Raw genomic sequence first — 20,201 nt, forward strand, 5'->3', positions numbered from 1 at the left:
TTAAACTTTTTCTACGCAAGTTAATTTCAGTAGTTATTTTATCATTACGCAATGCTGAGCACTCAAAACCTTGAATAGAGAGTTCGGGCCTTTACATTAAGTCTCAAACATAAAAGTGAATATAAATAATCATTTAGTTAAATGTCATTAATTGACTACATAATTGACTTTGCTTTTGGTACATGTAAAATTAGAAAGATTGATTTAATTTGGCAACTCACAATCTCATGATACTAAATTTATTGACCTGGCTAAAATGTAATATGTAGACCCGAAAAATAATTTGAAATAAATTTTTTATTTTTTAATTATTAATTTAAAGTAATTGATTATTTTAATTTATTTTTATTTAAGTAAAATTTTAAGAAAAAAATGAATTAAGGACAAGATTGAAAACAATTTTAAGAATATAATGTGAAAATTTGGATTATGCGAGTGTTTTTAAAAAAAAATTAAAAATAGGATGTCAAAGTGCAAATAGAGAAAGTTTGGCTGCATAGAACTGCTCAGTCAGTAGCCTCGACGAACCGGAGCTCACCGTGTGATATGGCGCGCTGACATCGGTGCTACGCGGGAGGCCACATTGGTGATCTGCGTGCCCCACGATTGGATGGTCAAAGATCAATCCCGTGCACGTGGATGGTCCGGATCCGTTTCTCTCTTAGGCATGATCGGACGGTCAAAATTAATCACGATGAACGACCTAAATTCATTTTTTCTTTAGGGCGATTAGACGGACGAGATCGATCGCAATAGACAGTCCATATCAACACAGGGTGGTTATAAATACTTCACATCACACGAGAATCTATGGGAGTCACTTTTACTAGCCAACTCTATACATCTTCCAATATGAGTGCTACTTTTATTAGTTGTCCCCATCTTTCATCCAGTATAGGCGCCATTAAGAACCTATCAACCCTATCTGTTATGGAGCTTCCCAACCTTATACGACTGAGGGTCATATCCACAATAGGGTTCGTCCTATATACTCCCCCCTTAATACCCAATAATGATTTTCTTTATCTCAATTGTCATATTCCATTTTATATTTACAACTAATCCCGCAACATGCAAATATTCAATCAAACTCATACAACTTTTTATTTCCAACCATTGAAATGTCAACACATACATCAGAAAATGATGCATGAATATGTAACATATTTTAAATACACACTGAATGATAATTAATCACTAATATGATAAAACGAATACAATAAAAATAAACCACTACAACATATAACACAAACAAGATAAAACAATTAGCATAAATTCAAATAATAGATAATGAAATAGAATTTAAATCAAACAAAATAATAAAATATGATAATAAAATAAAATGATATAAATACAGTAAAATAATTAATACATAACGAAATAGCAAATAAAATAGATAAAATAATATAACATAAAAATACAATAGAATAATATGAAATAAAATAAAATAATTATAAACAAAGTACCAACGTTTTGCTCCATTAGTAATCTGTAACCGAATTAACAAATAGCAATACCCTTAGTCACTGGTCGCGGCCAAGCTTGGTGGTTGCGAGTTCTAGATTTCCTAGAGAAATCAAAGGTTTTTGCGTTAAAATGGCGATGGAAGAGCAAATAATAGAGAAAAGAGGCGAAAAAACGATTACCGGGGTCGGTTTGGGGTTCTGACATGGTAGCGCCACCGTGCTCCACCGTATAGTTCCTCTTCTCTGGCAACCCTCCCGGCTCTCCTGGTTTGGTTTAAGTACCCATCTTCTTTTATTTTCGACCAACCAATCAGACTAACGTGGCGAAAAGAGTATCGTCCGATTGAGGACCATTAAAGAAAAATCCAGAATTTTCTTTCGCACGCGATCCTAGCTGTCAAATTGATCAGTTTGGCATATCTCAGTTGTTCCTTGCGCAGGCTGTCAAATCAACTCGCGGTCGATTAGAACCGTCCATTTAAACTCATGCAGGAGTGCGATCTGATCGTACATGCGAGCGAGAATGATTGTGGGACATATGATCTTCCCTGGTACATGGCTCGTTAGCGTGTCTCCCACGTTGCATCCCCTTGCTAGTGTGGCCGCCACGCAGCGCAACGTGGTTGGCCGTGGTGCCACATGGGTTATCCTACGTGGCCCATTTTTCAGAAATCACAAAGTGATCCCGGGTCATTTAGAATCTTTTCAAACACGCCCTTTTCAATTCCAGAATGGCCCTATCTTCAATTTTTCGTTTTCAAAAGGCCCTAATTGAATTTCCATAATTATGTTCACATTTTCCTAATAAATTTAACTTAATTGCTTCCTTTTTAAATAAAAAATATATAATTTTTTTATTACTTCATAATAAAATGAATATTTTCGAGTCTCGATGCATTACAATTCTCTTCCCTTTAAAAAAATTTAGTTCCTCAATTTACTATCATTCAATGAACAACTGAGGGTATGTGGCCCTGAATCTGAGTTCAACTCCTAGGTAGTTTCGTCTTACGAGTGATTCTACCATAAAACTTTAATGTAAGGGATTGCCTTGTTACGGAGCACTATCTCCTTTCGGTCCTACATGCTAATAGGTGTTTGCTCATAAAATAGGTCCTCATGTAGTGGAAGCGGCTTGTAGGATAAAACAATCGAGTGATTGGGAAGTTCATTATAGTGCCTCTCAATGCAGGATACATCTGATGCTGTGACTGCAACCAGTGCCCTGCTCCTGTGTGCTTCTTAACAAGCTTTTGTTAATGTTCTTATTATATCGGGAAGTTCAAACAAATAGCCTTCAACAATTAATACGTTTGCCTTCGAAATCATGCTAGCCAAGCAAGAATCATAACTGTAGAAGATGTACCCTGAATTTACAGAAAGAAATGATTGAGGATCTCAGTCTATTCATTTTGCATGCCACATAAATACAATAAAGCAAACTAGAGCAATTATGGTTGCATTCAGTGTTCAAGAAAATGTTTCCTATTTTCTGAAACAACATTCCAGTTCTATTTCTTGAAAAAAAAAATTATTAAGAAACTATTTTGTCACTACAATTAAAGATAGATTTTTCAAAATATAACAGTGCAAAGTGTGTTCCATGCAGTCTCTTCTTCAGTTTCATAAGCTATGAAAAGCAAAATTGGTAATAATATTAACTATTTATACTTGTAATTTATGTATCAGATCCATATTTATCCTTAGTCGATGCATGAGAAACACTGTTTTTCAGTAAACTATTTACAGTTATTATTTATAGAAATTTATTGATTAAATTGATAATTACCCTTATGAACTTATATGATGCTTGAATTAACAATTGAATTATAATATTTTTGGAGTCCATTAACAGGAAAAATTAAAAGAAAAAGGACATACATAGGATAGAGATAACAAGATTAGCAATGTCACAGAGAACAATGGGAGGAGAGACTCCACAGAAACAAAAGATTTTAGAATACATTATCGCTTAACTTCTCAATTCAAGTGAACAATATGGAAATCAATGGTCTTTTAATCCGAATGGAAAACACAGGAGAAGGCTTCTGCTTTCTATTTTGTTTTGTGTTTCAGTTGTTTTCTAGAACTCTATTTTTTTTATTTTTTCGCTGCAACTCAGCACATTTTTCCCCATAGTTTTTGAATATTTCCTTGAAAACACACACTTAATTTTCTACAACTGTACAGAACCTAAAAGTTTAAGACAGTATGTTGTTCTAAAACTGTTTCTGCAAAGGAACAGAAAATTTAACATCCATTATTAACTTTGAACCAAAAAAGAAACTTATTGACAATTCAGAAAAAGATCAGACATCAGCATGGAACATGAAACATGTGAGACTATATTGAAGTAAGATAACAGTGTCGCCCATATTTTATGTCGATTGAATCCTACAATGCAAGAAGATCAGGGTTCTTAATGTTGTCATCCCAGGCACAATACGTTTCTCAGAAATTCATTTGCTTCTCTTTATAAGAAACCCCAAATTCCAGCCACCTCCAAATTTAGCACACATCCACAAAGTAATGTTTCATTAATCAAGTTCCGAAGTAAAATTTCCATATGGGTCATTCTAAGAGACAGATCATCTATATAAAACAGAGAATCACAGTGCACGAATTCAAGGTCTAAGAAAAAAAGAAGAATGACAACTGCATCTTGCTTCTTTTTATAGTTCGTGTAATCAAATTTTATTTTTACTGATAACTCTAACAAGAAAGGAAAAACCTCAAATAAAGAAGAACCAAATGCTATTCTCATAGGATGAAAATTCTTGTCAGCAATGCAAACAAAATTTCTTGTAAGCAATGCAATTAGTCTCTAGCATTCCATATTCTGTGACTAACTCTTATCAATGGAAAGAAGCCTAATCTGATATGCAAGCATAGTGTGCTGTGCATCAGGGGTTGTGAGAACAATCAGTGTTCCTGTTTTCCCATTTGCACGACATAATTTTGCCCCACAAACATTAAGAGAACAGGCCTTCTTGTGTTATTGACATTGTAACAGGAGAAAAGAAAGATAATCGATAAACTAAATCAAATAATTCACAAGAGGATCACAAACTGTTCACTTTCAATGTACTATATAGATACAGAAAGTGCATTATATATCAAACCTGTTTATAAGCATTTAAAACAAGTGGCGCAATTAGGGAAAATGTGGACGCATGGCGCCTTCCGAGCCAGCGGATACAACACCACATCTATGTCACTTGAGGAGACGATCATGGCCATCAGATACGCATTACAGGGAAACATTGACGGCGATCTGGAGGGAATTTAATAAAATAGGATTCGGGTTTACTGGAGCCCAACGGATACATTTCTGCCCCTTAGGATTCCTCTGAACCTCGTTCTTGGGTTTCTGGCGAAATGGGGTAGATTCAAAGTACTTTCAGTCATCTTCTTTGTATATAACTGCATACTTTCGAAGACGTAAGCATGGAAATGAATTATTTGAATGTATTTTCATAATCTCCCTGAAGTTTTCTATCTTTTTCTCTCTTGATTTTCTTACTCTTCCTCTCGGTAGTCTATTTCTCTCTCTCAAACCTCTCTGTTTTTCCTTCGGTTTCTCTCTCTCTCTTTCTCTTAAACACGAAACATTTACCTCATAGATCTGAACCATGTATCAGGTTAGGTAATACATTTGTAGTAACTGTTCTAAGCATATATATCATAACAGAGATCAACTCTTCCATCCATGGTTCAGCCAAGGTTTGATAACACTTCACTGCTGCTCTTGCAGACTGAATAGCGTTGCCGATGCAGAAGCTGAGCCATTTATAAGCTTCCAGATATCTGCTTTAATTGAATTGATGCTGAGAAACAAATTTTATGACAGCTTCTTAAAATGGTGTTTCACATAGCTATCGAACTCAATATGATTGTTCATTGAGCTTCTTAAACTGTGATTAGGCTTTTGATTGAAAATTAAGTGTTATTCAAAATGGTGCTGCTGTGATCTAAGGATGAGCAGACAAGAATTACTTCTCAAACCCACCACGAATAGGTATAGCAAAGCAGCATCAAATATTTCGCCCTCAGAACATCCAATCGATAAGTTCACTCTACGTCAAAATCACCTACTATTATAGCTTATAGACATTTTGGCTAAGTGTATCTAACACATAATAACTAACCATTCTAGCCTTCTTTTCAGGAAACAATTACTCCACATGTTGAAGTTTGATTTTGTGATTTACAAAATACTGAGACAAATATAACAATCTAATGCAGAGAATGTGAAATTTTTACCTGTAAAAGCCACCTAATGGATCACTCCCTACGCTGACCGCCATCGCAACGTTCCAGGCAGGGCCTCCAATGGACCGACTACCAAGCCTTGCCAAGGCAACAAGGGTGTTGGATAGAGACCCACCAGCAGCAGCAGCAGCCTTATAGCTACAACCATCCATAGCTCGCAACACTCTACCTCTCTCCTCATGATTAACAACCTTCCTTGTTCCCTTCTCTAATCCCAATCTCCTGAGAAATTCATCATCAACCATTCCAGAAAAGTCTACCTAAAAGTACAATTACAGAGATGAAAATGTCAGCAATTCGATTCTTTCTTCATAATTTGCTAAAAAAAACACGATTGAAATTAAATGCCAAAAGATTACCAACCTGAATCATTAAATAGCCAGTTTTCATAGTAAAATGAAGTATAAACCCTGAATTTCATATCCTTTCTTTTCCGAGTTTTCTAGGAAAATGTGCTCATCATATGAATTTCTATACAACATTGGCAGACTGAGTATTCATAATTTTCAATCTCTTCCTCAATAACTTAAAAATCAAAGCAACAGCTGAGAATGAGAAGTAAGGAAAAAAAAAGTACTATAGAGTCAAAATAAAATAGATACTCGTTCAGTAAAAAATATAATTTTCATCACGGGTGCTCATACAACTTCTTCTTGATCTAATTTGGGGGTTAGATCCTCTTGATCTACAAGCGGATATACGTGATCTAAAATTATGATAATTAAATGGGGTGAGCAATTTCAACACACTCAATAAGTATAAGAAATAGATTACACCCTAAACATGCGACTTACAATCAAACACTCAATCAAATATATAAAACTTTTCTTTCTTTTTTTATTTGAAAACTATAAAATGCAAATGTATTTTATTTCCTATCTCATCTCTCATTGATCCACTAACTCCATTCTATCTCTCAAATTTTTTTCCCTAAGTTTATGTATTATTCCTTTAAATTCTCTTAGACTCATTTTGTAACGATCCGTAACTTAAAATGAAATAAATTATAAATTGAATGCAGAAGCGAAGTAATAGAGTTAGGGTTTACATTCGTTACACAATAATTTAGAATACTCAATAGGATTATGGGAATGACTCTTTTAAAAAACAAGCAAAAAATCAAGAAATAAATGAAAAGTAAACAATCAGATATCCTAAAACGACTTTCACTAGCCTTTGAAGGGAGTTCGGGTGGTGAACTACTAACAACCCCCTTGTTGATCGGGATCTGGATCTTGGTGCTCTTGATCTGAAATGGTTAATAAAATGGTGAGTTACACTAGCCCAGTAAGAATATCACACTACTCACTGATACAGAAACGAAGGTCGGTAAAAATTATAAAAACAACTAACGGAGCTCTTAATTTAAGTAAATTCATTTATCAAAAATAAAATTATTTATTACATATTTACCGTAGTAAAATTTTCAAAACTGACCTATAGAGAAAATAGCACAAATAATATCATAATATCATTTTCAATTAGCCAGAACGACAACTTTCTCTTTTTATCTGCCTACTGATATCCATAGGAGTACATAAAGATGTTATCACTAAGCGTGAACCTTCATTCAACATTGTCAACTAACCGGCTGTCCCCATACCCCGTCCGGTATGAGCGTCAAAAATATCATCCCTCAATACTCCATCCGGTATGATGGTGAAACGGGCCGTCCTCATATCTCGTCCGATATGAACGCCAAAATACCAATCTTCGATACCCCGTCCGGTATGAAGCAACATTCACGGTAAGGTTCCCTATGTACCTGGTCCATCCACAATCTTATAAGATATCTAGTAAGGCTACCATTCATTCATTCATTTTAATCAAGCAATTTTTTGTTTACATTTAATTTTCAGTTTTACAATTTAACTGTAAATCATGCAAAATAAGTAATATATAAATCAAGAAAATATAACCGAATCATCTTACCAACTCCAGCGTATTATTATGTATTTAAAACTGTAAAATCAATCAATCAGTTAAAACAAGACAAACAGTGATAAATAACCAGTTCCGACTCCATTAGTAACCTATAATTAATTATCAAAGTTTTCTAAATTACGCAAAATACCGTATTATTTATAATTAAACTTCAATTCTATAACAGGGAATAAGGTGATGGATCTTTATTCGAATCAGTGTTCAAAACACTAAACTTTTAGCTGCACCTACTGGCGGTCTCTAGTTTTTTTGAATTTTCTTTCGGGTATTAAAACACGCTTCAAATACCAAATACTCAAAAAATCCAAAATCAGTGTTAAAAATCTTTTTCGGCAAATTTTGAAACTCCAGTACGGCGGCATCGCCATGCTCTAGCGAAGGCACTACCGCCTACAATGGCAGTTTGCCTCGAACTGACCATTTTCAGCTAGTTTTTATTGATTTCAGCCAATTCTATACTCATCCTTGCGAAAAAATACGTTAAAGGGCATCGGTTGGCCGAAAAAAGTTAAAAAACAAAAATTCACCGATGGCAGAATTTTCTGATGCGGTGACTCCGCCGACTCACCTTCACAGTTGGGTATTTTTTTTTCTGTCAACCTATAGAAAACAGAATAGTGAATACAATGGTGAAAAAATCACACGAAATGGGAATCAAAAAGGGGCTCATTGGAGGCGATTTTTGGTTTTTCTCGCGGCGACACCACCAGACTTTACCCGCAGTTTCCGGCTCATCCGCCGGTCCTTTTGCTCTGATTTGATTATAGGGGTGTTCAAAATCAAATTTCGAGCGAATAAAATTTTTTTTACCTCTTTTAGCGGTCGAAGGTGGCTCCGGCGCGGCGGCGGGCGGCAATCGATTCTCTTCTCTGGCGACTGGTTTTTCTTCTCCAATGGGGGGCTGGCGGCTAGGGTTAGGGTTCAGTATGAAGTGAGATATTTATACCTATCTCTATTTAATCTGGGTCGTTCATCGCGTTTGATCTCGATCGTCCGATCGTGTTTAAAGAGAAAATGAATTTGTACCATTCATTGCAATTTGACCTGGATCGTATGATCGCGTTTAAAGAGGGAACGAATATGTACCATTCATTATGTTTAATCGCGACCGTCTAATCGTACCTGAGGAGGGAACAGATCTGAACCGTCCACATGCACGGGAACAAATCCGGACTGTCGATCGCAGGCACGCAGATTGCCAGCGTGACCTCCCGTGTGACACCGAGTTAGCGTGCCTTGCCACGCGGCACGCTTTGGTTCGTCGAGGATACTGACTGTGCAGTTCTATGTGGTATATTTTTCTTAAATTATATTTTGACCTCTAATTTCTGATTTTTCTTTCAAAAACACCCCCCTTGAACCCAAATTTTCACCCCTTTTTCCCATTATTGTTTTCAATTTTATCCTACACCTTTTTTTTTCTAAATTTTACATCAAAAAAAATTATAAAATTAAAATTTATATTCTTATATATTAATTTTAATTTTTAAAATTAATCTTAGACTAAATTTCAGGTCTGGGAATTACAACTCTCTCCCCCTTAAAAGAAATTTGGTTCCTCAAATTTGTCTCTCTCTCACTCAATCAAATAGTTGGGGATACTGCGCTCTGAAGTCTGATTCCAGCTCCTATATGGCCTCTCTCTGTATGTGATTTTGTCATAGGTGTAGCAGCCCGTGAACTTAAAATGAAATAAATTATGAATCGAACACGGAAGCGAAATAATTACCTTTTTAAATGAAATAACGAAAAACAAAGAAATAAATAAAAAATAAACAACTTGGCATCCTACTCGTAACCCTCTTATGAATTGGCCTCTGGATCTTGATCCTCTTGATCTGAAATAGTTAATGAAAGAGTGAGCTACACTATTCTAGTAAGAATATCACGCTACTCACCGATACATAAATGAAGGTTGGTAAAAATTATGAAAATAACTAATAGAGCTCTTAATTTAAGTAAATTCGTTTATCATAAATAAAATCATTTACCGCATACTTACTGTAACGAGATTTTCAAAACCAACTTATAGAGTCGATAACATAAACAATATCATAATCTCATATGCAATCAGTCGACAATAACAACTTTCTCTTTTATCAGCGTACTTATATCCATGGGGGTTCATAGGGATGTCCCAACTATATGTGAACTATTTTTTTTAACATTTTCAATTAACGAGCCGTCCTCATACCCCGTCTGGTATGAGCGTCAAAATACCATCTCTCAATATCTTGTTCGGCATGAGGGTGAAACGAACCATCTCCATACCCCGTCCGGTATGAACGCCAAAATACTAATCCTCGATACCCCGTCTGGTATGAGGCAACGTTCATGGTAGGACTTCCTATGTACCTTATCCGTCCACCATCTCGCAGGATATCCAGTAAGGCTACCGTTCATCTATTTACTTAATCAAATAATTTTTCGTTTACCTTTAATTTTTAATTTTTTAATTTAACTGTAATTATATAAAACAAGCAATACATGCATCAAGGAAACACAATCGCATCATCATACCAATTCCAGTGTATTATCATACATTCAAAAACTGTATAATCAACCAATTAGCTAAACACGACAAATAGTAATAAATAACCGGTTCCGACTCCATTAGTGACTTGTAATTAATTATTGATATTTTTTAAACTACACAAAATACCGTATTATTATTAATTAAATTTTAATTCCATAACAATGAATAAGATAAGTTATTCTTACATGAATTAGTATCTGAACGCTAAAATTTTGATTGTGCCTACTGGTGGTCTCTGGGTTCCCTAAATTTTCTTTCAGGGATTTAAAACACGCTTCAAGTACTTAGAAATACCCCCAAAAAATCAAAATCAGTATTAGAAACCCTTTTTAACCAATTATGGAATTCCGGCATGGCAGTTCCGCCGTGCTCCGACGACGGTACCGCCATCCCCAGCGGCGGTTTGCCTCAGGTGGGTCGTTTTCGGTCAATTTTGATCGATTTTGTACTTATCCCTGTGATAAAACACGTTAAGGGAGCTCAGTTGGCCGAAAAAAGTCAAAAAATCAAAGCTTACTGGTGGCAGAGTTTTCCAATGTGGCAGCTCCGCTGGCTCACCTTTGCGGTTGGGTATTTTATTTCGGTCAACCTGTAGAGAAAATAATGGTAATTACAATGGTAGAAAATTTACACGAAACAGAAATCGAGAATGCCCTCATCGGAGACAGTATTTGCTTTTTTCCGCGGCACCGCTGCCTGGTTTTTCCCACGATTTCTGGCTCATCTACTGATTCTTTTGCTTTAATTTAGCCATAGGGTGTTCAAAATTGAATTTTGAGTGAATCAGAAAATTTTTACCTCTTTTGGCGGTCGGAAGTGGCTCCTGCGCAGCAGCGAGTAATGGTTGACTCCCTTCCTGGCGACTGGCTTCTCCGGTGGGGGTGTCTGGCGGCTAGGATTAGGGTTTGGTGTGAAGAATTTATATCTATATTCTTTTAATTTGGATCATCCATCAGGTTTGATCTGGATCGTCTGATCGCGTTTAAATAAGAGGTGAATCTAGACCATTCATCGCGATTTGATTTGCACCGTCCGATCGGGGCACACGAATCGCTAGTGTGGCCTCCTGTGTGGCACCGCATCAGCGTGCCTTGTCACATGACGTGCTCAAATTCGTTGGAACTGCTGACTGGGCGTCCTACATGGCACAATTTTTTTAAATTATATTTTAACCTCCAGTTTTTAATTTTTCTTTCAAAAATACACCCAGAACCTAAATTTTCATCCTTTTTTTTCAAAATTATTTTTAATTTCATTCTCCACCTATTTTTCTTTATTTTTACATTAAATAACAAATTCAAAAATTAAAAAATTATATTTATACATTAATTTTAATATAATTAAAATTAATTAAGGGTATTACAACTCTCTCCCCTTAAAAGAAATCTGATCCCTCAAATTTGTCTCTCTCACTCAATCAAATAGTTGGGTATATTGGGCTCTGAAATCTGATTCTAGCTCACATGTAGTCTCTTCTAGTGTGTGATTATGTCATAGGACCTTAATGAAGAGAATTTTTCGGTTGCGAAATACTATGCTCTTTCGGTCCATAATGTCGACCGGTATCTCCTCATATGAGAGATCTTCCTAGAGCAAAAGGGGCTCGTGGGCCAAGATGTGAGAGAAGTCCAAGTTGTACTTGCGTAGCATGGATACATGAAACACATTATGGACCTTGGATAGTTCTGGAGGCAGTGCCAGTCTGTAGGTGACAGTGTCAATTCTATCTAAGATTTCAAATTACTTAATGAACCGGAGATTTAGTTTCCCCTCTTGTCAAATCTACTGATTTCTTTAAAATGATTGACCTTAAGGAACACCCGATCATCTTTCTCAAATTCCAAATCCCTCCTTTGAGTATCCGTATAACTCTTCTGTCTGCTCTAAGCCGTCTGAATGTTCTTCCTGATCTTAACTATTTTGGCTGTAGTCTTATCTACAAGATCTGAGCCGAAAAATTTTCTATCACCCACTTCTTCCCAACAGATCGACGATCTGCATAAGTGACCATATAATGCCTCGTATGGAGCTATGCTGATATTTGCTTGGTAGCTGTTATTGTAGGCGTTAGGGGTAAATGATCATCCCAATGGCCCTCGAAGTCAAGAACATAGGGTCGGAGCGTATCCTCTAGTATGCGAATTATCCTTTCTGATTGTCCATCAGTCTGAGGGTGGAATGCAATACTAAGAAACAGTTTGGTTCCCATGGCTTGCCGAAAACTAAACCAGAATCGATAAGTGAACCTGGGGTCCTTATCGGACACTACTGTCACTTGCACTTTGTGTAACCTGACTATCTCCCGAATATACATTCTTACTACCTTGTCCAAGGGGTCGGCCATCTTGATGGCTAAAAAGTGAGACAACTTTATGAGCCGATCAATAATTACCCAAATGATATCATGTCCCGAGCGTGTCCTAGGCAATCATATCACGAAATTTATTATGATATGTTCCTACTTTCACTCAGAATTAGTAATGACTGAAGTAGTCGGCCTGGGCGTTGATGCTCTACGTTGATTTAATGACATACCAAACACTTAGAAACAAAGTCGACCACATCTTTTTTCATCCTGTTCCACCAAAATCGGGGTCACGTACTTAGATACATCTTAGTGCTTCCAGGATGCATGCCAAACTTTGAGCTATGGACCTCTGTCATGATGTCCATTTTTAACTCATTGTCACCTAGAACACATACTTTGTCCTGAAATCTAAGCAACCCATCGACAGAGACTCGAAGTTCTGAATTAACTCTATATTCTGCATCTTTCTTAAGGGCTACTAGGGTAGAATCAGCAGACTGACCTTCCTTTATTCTTTGGATCAATGGAGTTGAACAGTCAGTTAGGCCAAACGGGTGACTCTCTTCAGGTCCTGAAGTTGTACCTGTTGTGCGGCCCCTATTACCCTATATTCTGAAACCATCAAGTGAACTAATATACCTGCATTTTTTCTGCTGAGTACATCAACTACCACGTTGCCCTTACCCGGGTGATATAAGATATTGTAATCATAGTCTTTGATGAGTTCTATCCATTTTCTCTTATGCATGTTGAGATCCTTTTGAGTGAATATGTGTTCCAAGCTCTTATGATCAATATAGATATAAAAGGTCTCCCCATACAAGTAATGGCACCAAGTCTTCAAGGTGTGGATAATCGTAGCAAGTTTTAAGTCATGGGTGGGATAGTTTTCATCATGACTCTTCAACTACCTAGACTTATAAGTTATGACTTTTTCATGCTGTATCAGGACACAACCCAACCCCAGGTAGGAGGCATCACTATAAACACTATATCCACCTGTTCCGCTTGACAAGGCCAACACAGGTACGGTAGTCAACCGCTTCTTTAGTTTTGAAAAGCTCATTTCACAGTCCTCATTCTACTCGAACTTGACGTTCTTCTTTGTGAGCTGAGTTAAATGAGTAGTTAGGTTAGAAAATTCCTCCACAAACCTTCGATAATAACCTGTAATTCCCAAAAAGCTACGAATCTCCTTGACTGAGGTTAATTTTCTCCAACCGAGCACTGCCTCAACTTTTTCGAGATTCACTGACACTTCATCCCTTGATATGATGTGCCCTATGAAGGTAGTCTACTCAAGCTAGAACCCACATTTACTCATATTTTCATACAATTTCTTTTAACTGAGAACCTACAAAACTTGAGTCAGATGGTGAGCGTACTCCTCTCTACTTTCTGAATAGACTAGGATATCATCGATAAATACAATGACGAACTGATCTAGGAATTGTCTGAAAATCATGTTCATCAGATCCATGAAGATAGCTGGTGCGTTGGTTAGTCCAAATGGTATGACCAATAATTTGTAGTTTTCGTACCTGGTCCGAAAAGTTGTTTTAGGAATGTCTTCTGTCTTGATCTTTACCTGATAATAACCTGAATGCATATCTATTTTGAAGAAAATCTAGGAACCCTGTAACTGATCGAAAATGTCATTAATCCTGGAGATGGGGTACTTGTTCTTGATTATGACCATGTTCAGTCCTCTGTAGTCAATGCATAACCTTAACGTCCCATCTCTTCTTCCTTGCAAATAGGACTCCAGCACTCCAAGGAAAAACACGGTGTCAGATAAACCCACTATCCTATAATTTTTTGATCTATTTTCTCAATTCTTCCATTATTACATGACTCCTGCGGTAAGGAAAAACTGATATAGGTTGTATGTCAGGCTAAAGGTCTTTAGTGAACTCAACTTCTCTATCCACTAGTGGTCCGAGAAGTTTGTCAGAAAACACATCTGGGGAGTATCGGACTACTAAGATCTCTTGGATGCAAATTTCTTTCTTAGGTTTGCCTAGTTAGAGAAAACAATCGAGTTAAAGTACTATATAATAAGGAAATTACTATGAGGGAATAATATTCAGAACTTTTATTGGCTTGTAAATGACTCTTTGTTAGGAGGCTTAAATACAATTTTTCTTATGGGAACAATCCACGGTGATGTGATACGTCGTTAACCAGTTCATCCTTGTAAATACATCAAGGTCCCCCATGTCAATCTCTATCAGGTCCATCATGGGTGAAATCGAGTCCTATGGAAGAGGGGTCAGATATTGCTGGGAAGGGACTGGGTGGCCCTATAACGGTGTCGGATGATACAGTGGGGGCTCTGAATTATATTGTGACGGTGTCGGATGATATGACGAAGGAGCAGAGTTGAATCGAGGTGGCGTTAAATCCTCTTGTTGTAGGGGTGGCTCATAGTGTGGAAGTGGTGGAGGGTCAAACAGTTCCTTCCTCTCTTCCTTGGCCTACTGGGCAGAGATGAGTTTCTCTAAAATCTTGAAGAGCCAATCAATATCCTCTCGAAGCAACCCATCTCGAGCTGCCCTGTTCAGCAAGAGACCTCTTCTCCTCATGTCTTTGTACTTATTTTTAACAAGGAAGGGCTGAGTAATAGTTCATATTTAGTGTTTCCTAGGATTTTTGTGTAAGGAATGGTTCCGTGGAACGTGGCTCTAAAACCAATTATAGCAGCCTGTGAACTTGAAAAGAAATAAATTATAAATTGAATGTGGAAGCGAAATAAATAGTTAGAGTTTACACTCCTTATACAATAATTTAGATTACCCAGTAGAGTTACAAGAATGACTCTTTTAAATGAAATAACGAAAATCAAATAAATAAATAGAAAATAAACAACTAGGCATCCTACTTGCAATTCTCTTGTGGATCGATCTCTGGATCTTGGTTCTCTTGATCTAAAATGGTTAATGAAAGAGTGAGCTACACTAATCCAGTAAGAATATCACGCTGTTCACCGACACAGAAATGAAGGTTGGTAAAAATCATGAAAACAACTAATGAACCTCTTAATTTAAGTAAATTCGTTTATCATAAATAAAATCATTTATCGCATACTTACCATAACGAGATTTTCAAAATCAATCTATAGAGTCAATAACATAAACAATATCATAATCTCATATGCCATCTGTCGGCAATAATAACTTTTTTTTTTATTAATCTACTGGTGTCTATGTGGGTCCATAGGAATGTCTCCACTACGCGTGAACCCTTTTTTTAATATTTCTAATTAACGGGCCATCCCCATTCCACGTCCAGTATGAGTGCCAAAATCTAATCCTTGATACCCCGTCTGGTATGAGGCAGCGTTTACGGTAGGGGTCCCTATGTAACCAGTCCGTCCACCATCTTACAGGATATCTAGTAAGGCTACCGTTCATGGTTTACTTAATCAAACAGTTTTTCGTTTATCTTTAATTTTTAGTTTCTCAATTTAATCGTAATTACATAAAACAAGCAATATATGCATCAAAGAAACACAATTGCATCATCATACCAATTCTAGTATATTATCATGCATTCGAAAACTGTAAAATCAATTAATCACCTAAACACGGTAAATAGTAATAAATAACCGATTTCGACTCCATTAGTAATCTGTAATTAATTATGCATATTTTCTAAACTACGCAAAATACCGTATTATTATTAATTGAACTTCAATTTCATAACATGAAATAAGGTGATGGATTCTTACCCGAATTGGTATTCGAACGCTAAACTTTTGAATGCGCCTACTGGCGGTCCCCGGGTTCCCTAAATTTTCTTTCGGGGATTAAAACACGCTTCAAGTACCAAGAAGTATCCCAAAAAATCCAAAATCAGTGTTAGAAACCCTTTGTTGCTAATTCTGGAATTTCAGGCTCCAGCGACGGCGATTTTCCTCAGGTGGGCCGTTTTTGACCGATTTTGTACCTATCCTTGTGATAAAAGATGTTTAGGGGCCTCGGTTGGCCGAAAAAAGTCAAAAAACAAAAGCTTACCAGCGGTAGAGTTTTTCGGTGCAGCGGCTTCGCCGACTCACCTTTGCGGTTGGGTGTTTTGCTTCTGTCAACCTGCAGAGAAAGGAATGGTGATTACAATTGTGAAAAAATTATACGAAACGGGAATCAATAATGACCTCATTGGAGGCGGTTTTTGCTTTTTCCCACAACGGCGTCGCCAGGCTTTGCCCGCAGTTTCTTACTCATCCGCCGGTCCTTTTACTTCGATTTGGCCATGGAGTGTTCAAAATTGAATTTTGAGCTAATGGGAAAAATTATACCTCTTTTTCAATTGGAAGAGGCTCTGGCGCCGCGGCGGGCAGTAGTCGACTCCCTTCTCGGTGACTGGTTTTTCTTATCCGGCAAGGGTCTCTAGCGGCTAGGGTTAGGGTTTGGTGTGAAGAGGGTTATTTATATCCGTCTTCTTTTAATCTAGATTGTCCATCACATTTGATCTGGACTGCCCAATCATGTTTAAATAGAAAGTAAATCTGTACCGTTCATCGCGATTTGATCTGGACCATCCGATTATATTTTAAAGGAGGAATGGATCCAAACCGTCCATGCGCGGGGGAACAAATACAGACCATCCGATCGTGGGCACACGGATCACCAGTGTGGTCTCCCGCGTTGCACTGTGTCAGCGTGCCTTGACATGCAACACACTCCGGTTCGTCGGGGCTGCTGACTGGGCATCCTACGTGGCATAATTTTCTTAAATTGTGTTTTGACCTTAGTTTCTTATTTTTCTTTAAAAAATACCCACATAATCTAAATTTTCACCTAGTTTTTCTAAAATTATTTTCAATTTCATCTTCCACCTATTTTTCTTCATTTTACATTAAATAACAAATTAAAAAATTAAAAAATTATATTTATACAATAATTTTAATATAATTAATATTAATTAATAGTATTACAATAGGACCTTAACGAAGGGAATCTCCCAGTTGCTGAGTACTCTGCTCTTTCGGTCCACAATACCCGTCGGTACCTATTCATAGGACAGATCCTCCTAGAATGAAAGGGGGTCGTGGGACAAGACGTGAGAGGAGTTCGGATTGTATTTGCGTAACATGGACACATGAAACACATTATAGACCCTGGATAGTTCTAGAGGTAGTGTCAATTTGTAGGTGACGGTGTCAATCCTGTCTAAGATTTCAAATGGCCCAATAAACCGGAGATTTAGTTTTCCCCTCTTGCCAAAAACTACTGATTCCCTTGAAAAGAGTGAGTTTAAGGAACACCCGATCACTTTTCTCAAATTCTAAATTCCTCATCTGGGTATCCGCATAACTCTTCTGCCTGCTCTGAGCCATCTAGATGTTCTTCCTGATCTTAATTATTTTGGTTGTAGTCTCCTCCACAAGATTTGGACCGACTAATTTTCTATCACCCACATCTTTCCAACACACCAAACACTTAGAAACAAAGTCGGCAACATCTCTTCTTATCCCATTCCACCAAAATTAGGGTTGCATAGCAAACTTTGAGCTATGGGCCTCAGTCATGATGTCTCTTTTTAGTTCACTATCACATGGAACACACACCATGTCCTGAAATCTAAGCAGCCAATCGGCAGAGACTCGAAATTCTGAATTTACTCCATATTCTGCATCTTTCTTGAGGGCTGCTTGGGTGAAATTGGTGGATTGGGCTTCTTTTATTCTCTGGATCAACTCGGGTTGAACAGTCAGGTGGGACAAGCATGCAACTCTCTTCAGGTCCTGGAGTCGAACCTGTTGTGCGACCCCTATTATCCTGCATTCTGAAACCATTAGGTGAACTAATATACCTATATTTTTTCTACTGAGTACGTCGGCTACCACGTTACCCTTGCCTGAGTGATACAAGATATTGCAATCGTAGTTCTTGAGGAGTTCTATCAATCTTCTCTGACGCATGTTGAGATCCTTTTAAGTGAATATGTATTTCAAGCTCTCATGGTCGGTATAGATCTAAAAAGTCTCCTTATATAAGTAATGGCGCTAAGTCTTCAAGGCATGGATAATCGCGGCAAGTTCTGTGTCATGGGTGGGGTAGTTTTTCTTATAACTCTTCAACTATCTGGACCCATAGGCTATGACATTCTCATGCTAATCAGAACACAACCCAACCCCAAGTAGAAGGCATCACTATAAACTGTATATCCCCATATCCTGCTCAGCAAGGCTAAAACAGGTACAGTAGTCAACCGTTTTTTTAGTTCTGAAAAAATCATTTCACAATTCTTATTCCACTCAAACTTGACGTTCTTCTTTGTGGGCCGAGTCAAATGAGCGACTAGGCTATAAAATCCTTTCATGAACCTGCGGTAATAACTTGTCACTCTCAAAAAGCTATGAATCTTCTTGACCGATATTAATTTTTTCCAGTCGAGCACTGCCTCAACTTTTTAAGGGTTCACTGACACGCCATCCCTTGATATGATGTGCCCTAAAAAGGTAGTCTGCTCAAGACAAAACTCACACTTACTCAGCTTTGCATACAATTTTTTTTTCTTAGAACTTGCAAAACTTGAGTCAGATGGTGAGTGTGTTCCTCTCTGCTTTTTTAATAGACCAGGATATCATCGATAAATACAATAACAAACTGATCCAAAAATTATCTGAAAATCCTGTTCATCAAATCCATGAAGATGACTGGTGCGTTGATTAATCCAAATGGCATGACCAAGAACTCATAGTGTCTGTACCTGGTTCGAAAAGTTGTTTTGAAAATGTATTTTGTCTTGATCTTTACCTGATGATAACTTGAACGCAGGTATATTTTGAAGAAGACTTGGACACCCTGCAACTGATCAAAAAAGTCATCGATCCTGGGGATGGGGTACTTATTCTTGATCGTTACTTTGTTCAGTCCTCTGTAGTCAATACATAACCTTAACGTCCCATCACCCTTCCTTGCAAATGTGATTCCAGTACTCCAATGGGACATACTATGTCGAATGAATCCATTATCCTACAATTCATTAATCTGTTTCCTCAGCTCTTTCATCTCAACACGACTTATGTGGTAAGGGGCAACCGAAATAGTTGGGTGTCTGGGTGAAGATCTATGGTGAATTCAACTTCTCTGTCCACTAGCAGTCCAGTCAGTTCATCCGGGAACACATCCAGAAAGTCTCGGACTACCAAAATCTCTCAAATACAAATTTATTTCTTATGTTTGCCTAGTTAGAGAAAACAACTGAGTTAAAGCACTTAGAAATAGAAAAATTGCCATGATGGAATAAGATTTAAGGAATTTTATTAATTTGTAAATGACTTTTCATTAGGAGAGTTGAATACAAGTTTCTTATGAAAATAATCTACGGTGGTGTGATTCACCGCTAGCTAGTTCATTTCTAAAATTATATCAAAGTCCCCCGTGTTAATCTCTATTAGGTCCACACTCAATTTTTTATCTGTTATATCTATGATGTACGCTCTGCATATAACCTCCTCCAATAGTGTCCTACTATTAGGAGTAGACACAAATAACACAGAATCAAGTCTTTCAAGTAAGACATTTAAGTTTGGTGCAAAAATATGTAAAACAAATGAATGTAAGGCACCAATATCAATTAAAATATGTGCAAGATGATTACAGATAATGCATGTACCCTGTATCACGTCTGGGTTGGCTTCTGTATCTTGTTGAGTGAGGTTGTAAGC

The 20,201-nt window shown here is 37.2% G+C and overlaps 1 protein-coding gene across 2 annotated transcripts; it reads right to left on the bottom strand.

Moving 5' to 3' along the window:
* Window positions 1-4,438: 4,438 nt before the first annotated feature.
* On the bottom strand, window positions 4,439-6,544 carry LOC148253526 (uncharacterized). Of its 2 annotated transcripts, none has more exons than XM_088206377.1 (3): window positions 6,102-6,544; window positions 5,730-5,998; window positions 4,439-4,836 (listed from the first exon to the last, which is right to left on the bottom strand). In XM_088206377.1, the coding sequence occupies exons 1-3, from the start codon at window positions 6,126-6,128 to the stop codon at window positions 4,773-4,775; spliced, it is 360 nt and encodes a 119-aa protein (XP_088062503.1). In that variant the 5' UTR covers window positions 6,129-6,544; the 3' UTR covers window positions 4,439-4,772. The 2 variants fall into 2 exon arrangements, with proteins under 2 accessions (XP_088062503.1, XP_088062502.1); XM_088206376.1 differs by having other exon boundaries at window positions 4,439-5,293; window positions 6,102-6,540.
* Between the last annotated feature and the right edge of the window lie 13,657 nt (window positions 6,545-20,201).

This window comes from Carica papaya, chromosome 6 (assembly GCF_054855325.1).
Source record: "Carica papaya isolate Zhongbai chromosome 6, ASM5485532v1, whole genome shotgun sequence".
NCBI classification, from domain to species: Eukaryota; Viridiplantae; Streptophyta; class Magnoliopsida; order Brassicales; family Caricaceae; genus Carica; species Carica papaya.